The following is a 12,249-nucleotide window of genomic DNA, read 5'->3' as shown; positions in this document are numbered from 1 at the left end:
TTTTGTGAGATTTCAAGATCCCAAATAGTGACCTCGCCTTGTGCTGGCGGCACTGTGGACAGTCACCAAGTATGGAGTTCCTCCCTCCTTCCTTCCTGATCGATCAGCCTCGAGACGCCCTCCAGATGGAAGTGCTAGAGTAGGCAGTATGTGTGATGAGTTCTACAACATTCCGGAGACAGGCAAGCTTCCTGTGGAAGGAGAAATCAGGGAGAACTTCCTAGAGGAGGAGGACTCAATACAGCCCATCTGTTAGAGAGCTCTGGGCAATCCCGCTCTATGTGCCAGCCTCCAGGGCGGGGGCGGCTATAGACCCTCTGATGAGACCGAGGGCACTTCGGCAGCTCCGGTCTTGGGATGAGAGAGTGCCCGGCTGTCTCCGGCTGCCCTCTGTGGGGCTTCGACCCTGGGAGGAGCCTGCAGGAAAGTTCCAGAGAACAAGCATGTTTATGAGATGTTTAATTTATCCCACAGATACTTTTTGAGGGCTGAGCAGGTGTCAGATGCCCCTCTAGGTGCTGGGGTCAGAAATGAATCGGAGAAGGATCCTGCCCTCCAGAGGCTTCCACTCAGGGGAGGTGAAAGTGCTTGGGGTGTTTTCATCACTGAGGTGTGAATGACTAACTGGATCCGGTACCTGGAAAAGGGGGTGCTGGGAGAGGCTGGATTGTGGGGGAGACCGTGAGTTTGGTCCTGGTGTTCCTGCGGGACCCGAGCTACACTCTCGGGCAGGTATGTGAACTGTAATGATTATATATATTTGATCACCATATATGAAGTGTGGGCCGCGGCCCTGGGTATGAAGCTAGAGCCAGAGGAGGCGTGCATTTCCTTGGCAAACCTACCTTAGCACCTGCTCTGTGTGCCAAGCGCCAGGAGTGCAGACAGGAAGCAGACACAGTGCCTACCCTCGGCGGGGCATGGCTCTCAGTTTAGCGCAATGTCATAATAGTGAGAATATTTATAATAGCTACGATTCACTGAGCACCCACGAGGCGCCAGGCACTGTGCCGAGCCTCTCTGTCCATGTCGCTTCAGTGAATGGTCACAGCTACAGAATGAAGCTGGTTCCACGACTGTCCCGTTCTACAGGTGCTGGTAAAAGCAAGACCTGAGGACACCAGGGGACGGTGGTGGTCGGAGGGGACATCCAGATTTGAATCCAGCTGACTGGAAGCTCAGAGGCTTGGACCTGACCTTGTGCTTTCTCTCCCTTCCTGTACTCATTTCAGGGAGCGTGAAAGTTAGTGCTGGGCACTGTTCGGCCGGGCTAGTCCCTGGACATTTGCAGAGAGATAAGCCCTAAGTCCCTGACCATAGCTGAGCTCAGCCCAGGAGAGGTAGAGAGAGACAGGAGCAGACTCCAAGGGCAGATCTTTGAAAACACCTGCAAGTGGGGGGCCCACAGAGGTGGGGGTGAGCCGCAGAGGGTGGATGGTGAGGTGTGGCCTCCTAAGGCCAGAGAGAGAGAGAGAGAGAGAGAGAGAGAGGGAGGGAGAGAGAGGGTTGGGGGTGGGGAGTGAAGCCAAGCTTGGGCAGCACCAGGTTTTGTGTGTGTGCATGGGGAGGTCCCTGGGAGCCAGCTCCGGGACACAGCGGAGGCTTTAGGAGGCCCCACGTTCAGAAGAAAGTGGGTGATGAGCGAGTGGAGACTTCTCTGTCCAGAAATGTGACTTTTATTTATTTTTTATTTTTTCTTAATTAAATTTTATTTTTTCAGTGTTCCAAGATTCATTGTTTATGCACCACACCCAGTGCTCCATGCAGTACATGCCCTCCTTAATACCCACCACCAGGCTCACCCAGCCCCCCTCCTCCCTCCCTTCACCTCCAAAACCCTCAGTTTGCTTCTCAGAGTCCATAGTCTCTCATGGTTCGTCTCCCCCTCCGATTTCCCCCAGTTCACTTTTCCTTTCCTTCTCCCAATGTCCTCCGTGTTATTCCTTATGCTCCACAAGTAAGTGAAGCCATAGGATAACTGACTTTCTCTGCTTGACTTATTTCACTCAGCATAATCTCCTCCAGTCCCGTCCATGTTGCTACAAAAGTCGGGTATTCACCCTTTCTGATGGAGGCATAATACTCCATTGTATACATGGACCATATCGTCCTTATCCATTTGTCTGTTGAAGGGCATCTTGGCTCCTTCCACAGCTTGGGGATTGTGGCCATTGCTGCTGCGAACATTGGGGTACAGAGGGCCCTTCTTTTCACTACATCTGTATCTTTGGGGTAAATACCCAGAAACATGACTTTTAGAGGAAAAAAAAATGCTGAAGAGACAGGTCGGCAGAGGCAAGGTTTCCTTTTCCTCACTCATTTTGTTTAGTTTCAGACGGTGAGGCCTGTGTGTCTGCAGGTGGAGAAAGGAACTGGTGGGGAAAGAGAAAAGTTCCCGCGGAACAGAGAGGCCTCTCTCCCACCGCCCCGCTGGCGCCCCCGGAAGCCTTTACTATCTGTTCCTTCAACCTGAGGTGGGGCGTGAGGGGGCCCGGCCTCTGTCTTGCTCACAGCAGAACCCCCGAGCGCCTTGCGTGTAGGAGATACTCAGTAGGTCCTCTCTGTATTGAACTGGGGTTCTGTGTTCCGCGGGGTGCCGGGCCATTAGGTCTCAGGAAGAGAAGGGCTCGTGAGGACTGGAAGGAGGGACTTCTCGCTGATGCTGCTGCGAGCTGCCTGGAGACAGGGGAGAAAAGATGCCAAGAGGGAGGAGAAGGAGGAGCTCACATCCACGACTCAGATAAGTGTGTGCACCTGAGAGTCAGGGACGGGGCGGGGCTTGGATTTACAGAAGTGGAGGATCGAGAATAATAACAGTTAGCCATGCTCCTCAAGAACATTCTAGAAGGTTACTCGTCATTTACTTATTCGCATTGTTTGACCACCGCTCTGTTGTAAATGCCTTCATTCACTTCATCCTCACAAGGACTCTCTGAGGCAGGACAGGTCCAGCCAGCCTGGAGGAGATGTCGCTCGTGGTGGGGAAGCCAGGATCGGAACCCAGGGCTTGAAGCTCATTGAGAGTCTGTGATGTCAACCCCTGAGCCACACTCCTCCCGCTCTGCCTTATTTCATACAGTTTGTTCTACACCATGAGCCTCTGGGGCGGCAGGGAGCCGTTATTCTCCGAGATCACAGGAACAGAGAAGGGTGGTGACTTGCCCGGAGTCACACAGCTCCTGCGTGGCTGAGTAGGGACAGCGGCCTGCATGGCTCTGACCGCAAGCCTGGTGGGATCTCCTTCCCAGAGAGAAGGAGTGTAGGAATTCCATAAGGAGTCCGGTGCCAAAATAGAGGCGCCAGCGACAGTTCCCAGCATCTCCAGAGTGGGGACTGTCACAGGCTCTTGGGTCGCCCCACCCCAGGAGCAGGCCAGAGTCGGGGGTTGGCAGGTCAGGAACGACAGGAAGAGGGAGCGGCTGCTGCCTGGCTGCCATGGCTGTCCCTGAGTTGAGCCCCAGGGAGATGGAATGAAACACGAGCAGGAGCCATGGGCCGAGGACTCCACGGGGACGCAGGGTAGCAGGAGGAGGGAGCCTACCCTGGGAGGGTGATTCCCGCTCTCCTTTCCCTGCTGGAGAGCCCTGGACCATGGGTGGCCCCAGCTAGACCCTCCTAGGTATCTCTCCTGAACGTCGCCCGGGCACTGTGACACGCTCCAGGGAATTGAAGCTTCGGGATACAGAGAGGCAAAAAGTCCTCGGGAGTCTTGAGGGCCAGAAACAGGGCTTCCTCTTTGAGCCGTCAGGACTCCTGGATCCGGCCCAGGCCAGAGCGTGGGAGGAGGGCAGAGAAGGCCTTTAAAACCCGAGGGCCCAACCCCTGTGTCTTCTGCAGGCCTGAGACGGAGAGAAGGTCTCCCTGGTGAGCAATCTCATTCTGGGGGCTGCCTTGCTTGAGGTGGGGTGGTGGGCAGGGCACAGGGAGGGAGAGGGCCTGGGAGAGGAGGCCCCTGACCCCCCAGTGCATTCCCCCAGACTGAGGGGAGGTCTCTCACACGTCTGCTGTGCTGCGGGGCTCGGGGCTGTCCATCCTTTGTGGTTAGAGACCTGCCATGGTGGGGGCCGGCGGGGGGACAGCTGCTCCATCCTCTCCCTCCAGGGACCCGGCCACTTCCGACCCCCATGTTTTTGGGCTTCTGTTAGGCTGTCTGTCTCCACTCCCTCCACCTCTCATGACCTCAGCCACCACTTTACTCCAAAATTATCTCGCGGCTGTGCTCATTTCCCTCTGTGGTCGCTTGATAAAAATAGCCAGCTCCACATCCTTCTCCTGGGGGCTGGCTCTGAGCTCCACAGATGGGCCACTTTCCTGGCCACTGGGGCAGCTGTGTCCATGCCTCGGTCGCCTCCTCGGTGAGACCTCTCTGCATCAGATCCCTTCCCACGGGGCCTCGTCCTGTTCCCTCCACCAGTGGCCCCGTCCCAAGGTGCCCTAAAACCTGCCTGGGAGTTTGGTTCCTTTCAGGTGTGGTGAGGCCAAGAGATCGGGAGCCAGACGCCATTTAGAAGACAGTCTGTTATTTACGGTTTCTGAAAGAAGGGGACCCACGGCACGGTCAGGGCCACACGGGGAAGCACCAGGGCAGATCAGCAGGCAGAAGAAATGAGAGCAAGCTCAGCCCAGAGCCTTTCTTATGTTTTCCATGGGCAAGGCAGGGCAGGGCAGGGGAAGCAGTTCGGGACTGGCTGGCTCGAAGGACTTCAGTGGATTCTGGGCTGCAGGGGTGGGGGATCCCTAGCTGCCTGCTTCCTGGCCCCGGGGTGATTTAGGGCAGCAGAAATGCTGGCTGGGAGTGGAAGAGCTCGATAGAGGAATTGGAGTGTGAGTTGTGGACTGGCTGGTTTGCTTGTATGAAAGCCATGCTCCCAGGGGTCTTCTGTTCCCTCTAGGAATTAGCTACTCCTGGGAGGGACTGTGCCTTCCCAGGCCAGCAAAGCGTCCACAGGACATCAAAGCATCATCAAATATGGAAAAGGGACACCGTGAATAGTACACAGGGGCTGCTCAGAGGCAGTGAGAAGAGTAGATTCACAGTCCTGGGCCGAATCGTTGGGTAGCTCATGTCCCCCTGCCTGAGCCTCATTTTCCCCATCCATGGGATCAACGACTGCTATCCCTTCGTTCAACAAGTGACGGTCGAAGGGACAGACGCTGTGCCGGAAGGTTTAACAATAGTCACCTAGCAGGGTCCTCTGAAGGCTTAAAGCGACAGGGGACAGAATGCTGCGGCATGCTGCAGATGCCCCCTCCCCTGTTGCTGCTCTGGGAAGCAGCCGAGGAAGACTAGTGTGGAAGGATAGGGTCTAGAGCCTTTTCCCTTGGCTGGTTAGAGCTCTCGGGCCAGAGGCCATGGATGGACAGAACCCTGAGGAATGTTCTTGGAACTCAGAGGTGCTGCTGGACAAAGGGTGGCCGGGAGAGGCCAGCCTGGTAGCCAGGAGCCCCGGGGAGCAGAAGCTTGTGTGTGCTTGGAGCCAGGCCTCGGGTGGTGCCAGGATCTCAGGGTTGAGCACTGCACAAGTGACCGCTAGACTCAGGGATCCAAGACAGCTGGGCACCGAAGAGGAAATCCTGGCAAACCATCAGCCAACCGAGCAGCTGTGGATAAACAAGGACTCTGGGATCCAGACGGGGAAGGGAAACAGGCAGCCGCCAGTAAAGAACCTCCGAGGGGCCACGTTTGAATCAGGCACTGGCCCAAGACACATGGAATTTCCTCTGCCTTCTGGGTGTGACTTTTTGGGACTCAAGTGGGTGATTCATATGTTTGCAGAAGGCAGGTGCTGGGGAGGGAAGCTGGGGTCTCCAGGCTCCATGGCCCAAAGGGCAACTCACCCTCCATGACAGGAGGCTGTGTCCTGCCATGAGAGGTGCACGGGCCTGGCTTTGAGCCCTTCCTAAGCTTCTTACTAGCTGCACGGCTTCTGGCAAGTTCCATGAGCCCTTTGAGCCTCCTTTTTCTCCACGAGCTCCATATGAGCTCTCAATGGAAACATGGACACTTATCTGTTGGAGCCCTCATGCGTACCTAGGGTCGACTTATTCCTTAGGTAGGCACAGTCCTGGGGGCCCATGGAAATGTCTGAACTTGAACTCTTAGAATCAGGACGGAAAAAAAAAAATGAATGTAAGAGTCACGAATAGGTAATACCGCATTCAGCCTGGACTGGGTTCGTTTCCATGCCAACACAGTTATAAAATAGCACTTGAAAGAATTATTTTTTTGGAGGAAGAGGTCTGTGAAGGCAAAAGTGCTCATGACCCACCAACCGTAACAAGGCCCCGAGGGTGGGCACATGGTCTGCGGAGCACACCATTGCGTTGGGGCACTTGTGGCGGGAAAGTCCTCTCCTGCCTCTACGGGGAACAGTACCCCTCAGGGGCTCGGGACCCTGGGATCAAATCCTTAAGGTTTTTGCCTCTTTCCTGACTGAGGAAAGTCTTTCCTGACCCACATGCTGCCCAACAGGAGTGTGCAGGCCCAGAGGTAGGGTCCAAATGCTTCTCCTGAGAGACATGTCACGGGATGCGTTTTCTTTTCCAGAACCCCAGAGATGAACGGCCTTCTCCCACTGGCTTGGTTCCTCATTTGTAGTAAGTGCTGGCACTGTGACCTCTGATCTTGTGACCTTTCACCTCTAGAAACAGTAAGGTAGTGAAAGGAGGCTAGTCTTTGAGGTCGGGGAGCCTTGATTTTGAATCTCAGCTCTGGACGTCTGTGTCCTCCTCTGTGACCCAGGGTGATATGCAGCCCCAGGATGGGGCTGTCACACGATTCCAGGTGGTGACGGGTAAAGACTGTGCTACGGGGACAACAGGTGGCTTGCAAATGTGGGAGGCATATTTTTTCCTTTGGCACAAAATAAAACCCAAATGAGAACAAGACCCTTCTGGAACTGTTCCATCCTGGGTCATTCTCTGCAGAGGCTGGTCCCACCTGCTACCACCTCCCAGCTGGGGAGAACTGGCACAGCATAGGGGAGCCCCGTTACCATGTGCACAGCACCCCAACATGCTAGCCTAATCTTTAATGTCTTGCCAGATCCCTGGAGACTGCCGGAGGGCGGAGGGTGGAGATCTAGTGCAGGGCGGGAACCCTTGGCTCTCTGTGAAACCCTGAACCTTTCCCTCCAAACTACTTTCTCCCAATCTGGAAGGCAAGGGAGCTGGCTTCAGTGATCTGGAGGGATCCCACCTTGCTAAGGTCCTGGGCCTTATGTCCTAAATGGTATATTTTTGAGGAGGGACATGGCATCATCAGGCGAGAAAGGTACCCTATTAATTAGACCTCCCATTTCTTGGTCGTTCACAAGGTGTCTGCCTAGTGAAATTCACATACTTTCTCTGCCTAGAAAAGACAGAAACTCTCTCTCATTTAACCCTTAGGATAACTCTAAAATGTAGGCATTCACTTTAGGTTCCCCCCACTCCTGTTTCCAGATGAGGAGTCAGAGGCTCTGAGAGATTCAGCGACACGTTCAACCTCATGCTGTGAAATGAGTGGCAGAGGCGGGATTTGAACCCACGGTTCCCATCCTCCAAGTCCAGACATTTAGCTCTACTGCTTGCCTCTCCCTTCTTGCTCCTGTCCCACTAATGGGGAGAAGGAGAAGGAGATGCCTGGGTCCCCACAAGCCCCAGGGTGGGGGCAGGGGCAGGTGCATGCCCAATAATAAGCGTGTTCCCGGGGGCTGGGGGCTGTCTTCCAGGTGTTCCTGCTGTGTCCGGGGGCTTGCTGGAGCTCAAGTCCATGATTGAGGAGGTGACCGGGAAGAATGCCCTGATGAGCTATGGCTTCTACGGCTGCTACTGCGGCTTGGGAGGTGGGGGGACCCCCAAGGACGGCACCGATTGGTGAGCTAATTACCATAATAATCCTTTATGCTCAGCCTCTGTGGGCACATGATCTCATGTACTTCTGTGTCAGTTTTGGAAGATGAGTGTTCAAGGGCCATGTTATATGTGAGAAAATTGTGTATCCGGGGGGTTAACTGACTTGCCCAAGACACATCTAGAAACGTCATGCTTCTCAGTGACCACGTGTGTCAGTTGGTCTGTTGGGGTAACATATCACCCCAAAGTGTAGTGGCTGCAAGTGACCGTGACCATTTATTTTGCTACGAATCGGCCTTTGGGGCAGGGCTCAGTGGGATGGCTTGTCCCTGCTCCACCCGGCTTCTGCTTGGGCAGCTCGAACAAGGCTGCACTATCCAGTTTCCAGATGGCTCGCTCCCGTGTCTTCTGGCTGCTGGCTGGGGGCTCAGTGGAGGCTGTGGGCTGGAGGCCTCGATTCCTGTCACTTGGGCCTCTCTAAGTCTGTTGGGACTTCCCCACAGCACAGTGACCATGGCGTTCCAAGACTGAGTGTCCCAAGACTGCATGAAAAAAGGGTTTAGCCTCAGAAATTCTATGCTGTCCGTTGGTGGAGGCAGTCACAAAGACTTTGAGAGGTACCTAGATTCCCATTTCTTGATTGGGAAGTGTCCTAATTCTAGAACATGTGAGACAGAGAGACGGTTCTTTGGAAAATTCTGAGACTCCTGATGTGGGTGATGGTATAGGTCCATTGAGCAAATGGAAGGCAGACGGTGGGAGCCAAGTGTTCCCCTGCTGGAGTTCGCTTCCTGGGGCAATGGATCGGAGATGGGGACGTCAGTATGAACTCCTGTTTAGTTTAATATAGGCACAGGTTGTTGCATACAGAAATAGGTACAGATGTGTGTACGGGTTAATAGAGACACTTTTTTTTTTTTTGCTCTGGGAGCTGAGAGGACTAAACGAAACAACATCCCAAGAGCAGGAAGCAACTCCTAGTGCCCAGACGTGGTCTCTAACACTATTCGCCATAAAGGGGAACCAAGGTTCCTTGGAGACCTGGATAATTCTAGGACAAGGGCAGAAAATATACAGGATGAGTCTGGAGTCTCCTATAAGGCGAAAAGATAAGGAAGTTCCTCCTTGATAGAGATATGTGAGGGAGCACAGGAGCCAATGGGAAGGGCTCCCATTGGTCAAAGCTGGAGTAATTAGAGAAGCAAAATAAACCCATCGCCCCAGTCTTATCATGAGAAAAACATCAGACAAACCCCATAGAGGGGCATCCTACAAAATAGCTGCCCAGCATCCTCCAAACATCAAGGTCATCAAAGCCAAGGAGAGTATGAGCAACTGTCACAACCAAGAGGAGCCTAATGAGACATGACCACTAAATGTAATGAGGCGTCCTGGATGGGATCCTCACGTAGGAAAATAATATTAGGTTAAAAACTAAGGAAATCTAAATAAACTATGGGCTTTTTATAATTAATGAATCAATAATGATGTGTTATGATTTAGATGATTATTTAGTCAGTGACAACAATATTGGTTTGTTAATTGTAACAAGTGTATTGTATAAGATGTTAATGACGGGAAAAACGGGGTGTGGCGTAAAAGGGAACACTCTGTACAACCTTCTTTATTTTTCTGTAAATCAACACACACACAAAAAATGCAATTGGCCACACCTCACACACTGGAAGTTTGTTTTTTGCTCACATAACAGTTCTATGTGAATCACGTGTGAATTCGAGGACCCAGGTTCCTTCCATCTTGTGGCTCTCCCATCCCCTGTGGCCTCAGGGTCCCCTGCAGGGTCATTGCCATCCAGCTGAGAGATGGAGGACAGTGTGGGAGGGTTTCATGGGTGGATCTGGAAGTGGTGGGCATCCCTTCTGCCCGTGATGCCCTGGTGGGAACCTAGTCGTGTGGCCACAGCCAATTGCAAGGAAGGCTGGGAAATGTAGGCTCACGTAGGCTTTCCTGGAGGAAAGAGGTGGTCAGTGAACCCCTAGCCGATGGCAGGCAGCCTCAGTGGAAGAGCAGAGAAGTATTTAGCCATATCCCTAGATTCTTTCTTTGCCAAACCACACCCACCTAGGTGGCCCCTGCTAAATGACGTGCCCCTTCTGCTCAGGATCTATGTCTCTTGCAATGACAGGTGCTGTTGGGCACATGATCAGTGTTATGGGCGGCTGGAGGAGAAAGGCTGCGAAATCTGGACACAGCCATACACATACAGATTTGCACAGGGACTGGTCACCTGTGGTAAGACTGGGCCTTCCCATTAGGGCCACTGATAGAACCGGGGTCCCTGCTGGTTCTGAGTTCAGCTGCCCCTAGATGTTAGCCAGCCTATACCTTGTAGGGCAGAGCTGGGGGGCAAGGGAGGCAGGATTATTGCAGCTGCATCTGACCTCTGGGGAAGGGTTGAAATGCTGCAAACTGAGTATTCACCAGGTGCCAAATGCTTTGCATACCTCCATTTACTTGCTCCCCCAAACAACTTTTGAAGTGTGTTTAGTCTTCCTGTTTTACAAATGAGGAAACTGGAACTCAGAGCCTTGCCAGTGCACACAGCTACAGCTGGGATTCAAGCTCACATCCATCTGAGTTCAGAGCTAAGTCTGGGGATGGTGTCTCCTCTATGAGAGCTGGAGTTCCTCTGGAGCAGGGGCTGACTCCACCATCAGACTGGGGACTCCCAAGGGCAGAAAATGTGTCTCTACCACCAGACTGGCGACTGCCAGAGGGCAGGGGGCCAAAACCTCCCCCTGGGGGTCAAAACCTCCCCTCTTCCATCAGATCCCACATTTCCCAGTTTGGAAGCTGTGCCTCCCTCATCAGACTGAGAACTTCCTGGGCCAGGAAGCAGACAGGGGAGTCTGCTCAGACTGGAAGTAAGCCCGAGGGGCATTGTTGGTCGAGCCTACCTTCCCTTCCTCACTGTGCATTTGGTGTCCTGTCTGCAGGGTCCGGGTCTTTCTGCCAACAGCAGCTCTGCGCCTGTGACCAGAAGCTCGCCTACTGTCTAAAGAGGAACCTGAGGAGCTACAACACTTACTACTTAGACTTTCCCCAAGTCTTCTGCTGACCGAGGCTTTTCTCCCCTTCTCCTATACCACGGAGCTCACTCATGCTGCTGGGCTCTTTGCTGCTGGGCTCTTTGCTGCTGGGCTCTTGAGAGAGGCTCCTGGTCTCGGCTCTCCTTCTCTCTCCATGGCCCACGGGGCTCGGAGGAGCCTCACGGCCACTCTTCATGCTGCAGAGTCCCAGGAGAGGGACTTTGCTGGTAGGACATGGTAAGGTCAGGATTCCTGACCTCCGCTTGTGAGCTCGCCCCTAGCTCCGGGCCGGCTGTCTCTCCCTTACCCTGAAGACAGCACCACCCCCCAATCCAGGAAGATGCATTTACTTTTCAGTTTCTGCAATCTTGGATTCTTACCACCACCCTCTAGAGAATGTTTACTCAAGGCAGAAGCCAAATTGACCCTATAAGTCTGCCATACAGATATTAATTAAATTTATTCTTAAGACAAAACCACACAGGCATTTTCCTCTGCTCCGGGGAATTGCCCGCACCTCTTCTCCCTCTGCCACTGGGCTCTGGACACCAGCTTTGCTATACACTCTCAGGAACAGAGAGTGTGGGTTCATAAATAGAAGCTTTTCAGGGACCAGGGGCACCTGAGTGGCTCAGTGGGTTAAGCCTCTGCCTTCAGCTTAGGTCATGGTCTCAGGGTCCTGGGATCGAGACCCGTGTCAGGCTCTCTGCTCAGCGGAGAGCCTGCTTCCCTCTCTCTCTCTCTGCCTGCCTCTCTGACTGCTTGTGATCTCTCCTCTCTGTCAAAAAAATAAATAAAATCTTAAAAAAAAAAAGAGAGAAGCTTTTTGGGGACCAGATCCAAATCTCCTTTGGAGTTCATCTCCTTACACCTTGGGGGGGTCCTCTCCAGCCAAGCACTGGGTTTCATTCTTCCTTGAGGAGGTGAGGAGAAGATGCTTGGCAATCATGCCAGCTTGGGCTTCTGGGCCAGTGGGGGGCCTTGGTCAAATCCCAGTTCTGGCTTCTCCAGCTGTGTGGTCTCAGGCTTGTTACCAAACCTCTCTGACTTCCAGTTTCTTTAAAAAAGAAATGAGCTCCTTGATATGAGGAAGTGGAGATGCAACGTGGGGGGTTTGGGGGGTAGGAAAAGAATAAATGAAACAAGATGGGATCGGGAGGGAGACAAACCATGAGACTCTTAATCTTACAAAACAAACTGAGGGTTGCTGGAGGGAGGGGGTCGAGAGAGGGTGGTTGGGTTATGGACATTTGGGGAGGGTATGTGCAATGGTGAGTGCTGTGAAGTGTGTAAACGTGGCGATTCACAGATCTGTACCCCTGGGGATAAAAATACATTATATGTTTATTTAAAAAAATCAAAA

At 53.2% G+C, this 12,249-nt stretch overlaps 1 protein-coding gene across 1 annotated transcript; it reads left to right on the top strand.

The window, feature by feature from the left end:
• The first annotated feature begins 3,800 nt into the window (after nucleotides 1–3,800).
• Nucleotides 3,801–11,597, top strand: LOC123952055 (phospholipase A2 group V-like). Its single transcript, XM_046021286.1, has 5 exons — nucleotides 3,801–3,864; nucleotides 6,548–6,597; nucleotides 7,713–7,857; nucleotides 9,983–10,089; nucleotides 10,794–11,597. The coding sequence occupies exons 2-5, from the start codon at nucleotides 6,558–6,560 to the stop codon at nucleotides 10,913–10,915; spliced, it is 414 nt and encodes a 137-aa protein (XP_045877242.1). The 5' UTR covers nucleotides 3,801–3,864; nucleotides 6,548–6,557; the 3' UTR covers nucleotides 10,916–11,597.
• Nucleotides 11,598–12,249: the final 652 nt, after the last annotated feature.

Source organism: Meles meles, chromosome 1, assembly GCF_922984935.1.
Source record: "Meles meles chromosome 1, mMelMel3.1 paternal haplotype, whole genome shotgun sequence".
Taxonomy (NCBI): domain Eukaryota; kingdom Metazoa; phylum Chordata; class Mammalia; order Carnivora; family Mustelidae; genus Meles; species Meles meles.
Note: the sequence above shows the minus strand (reverse complement) of the source record. Positions and strands in the feature narration are given on the sequence as shown.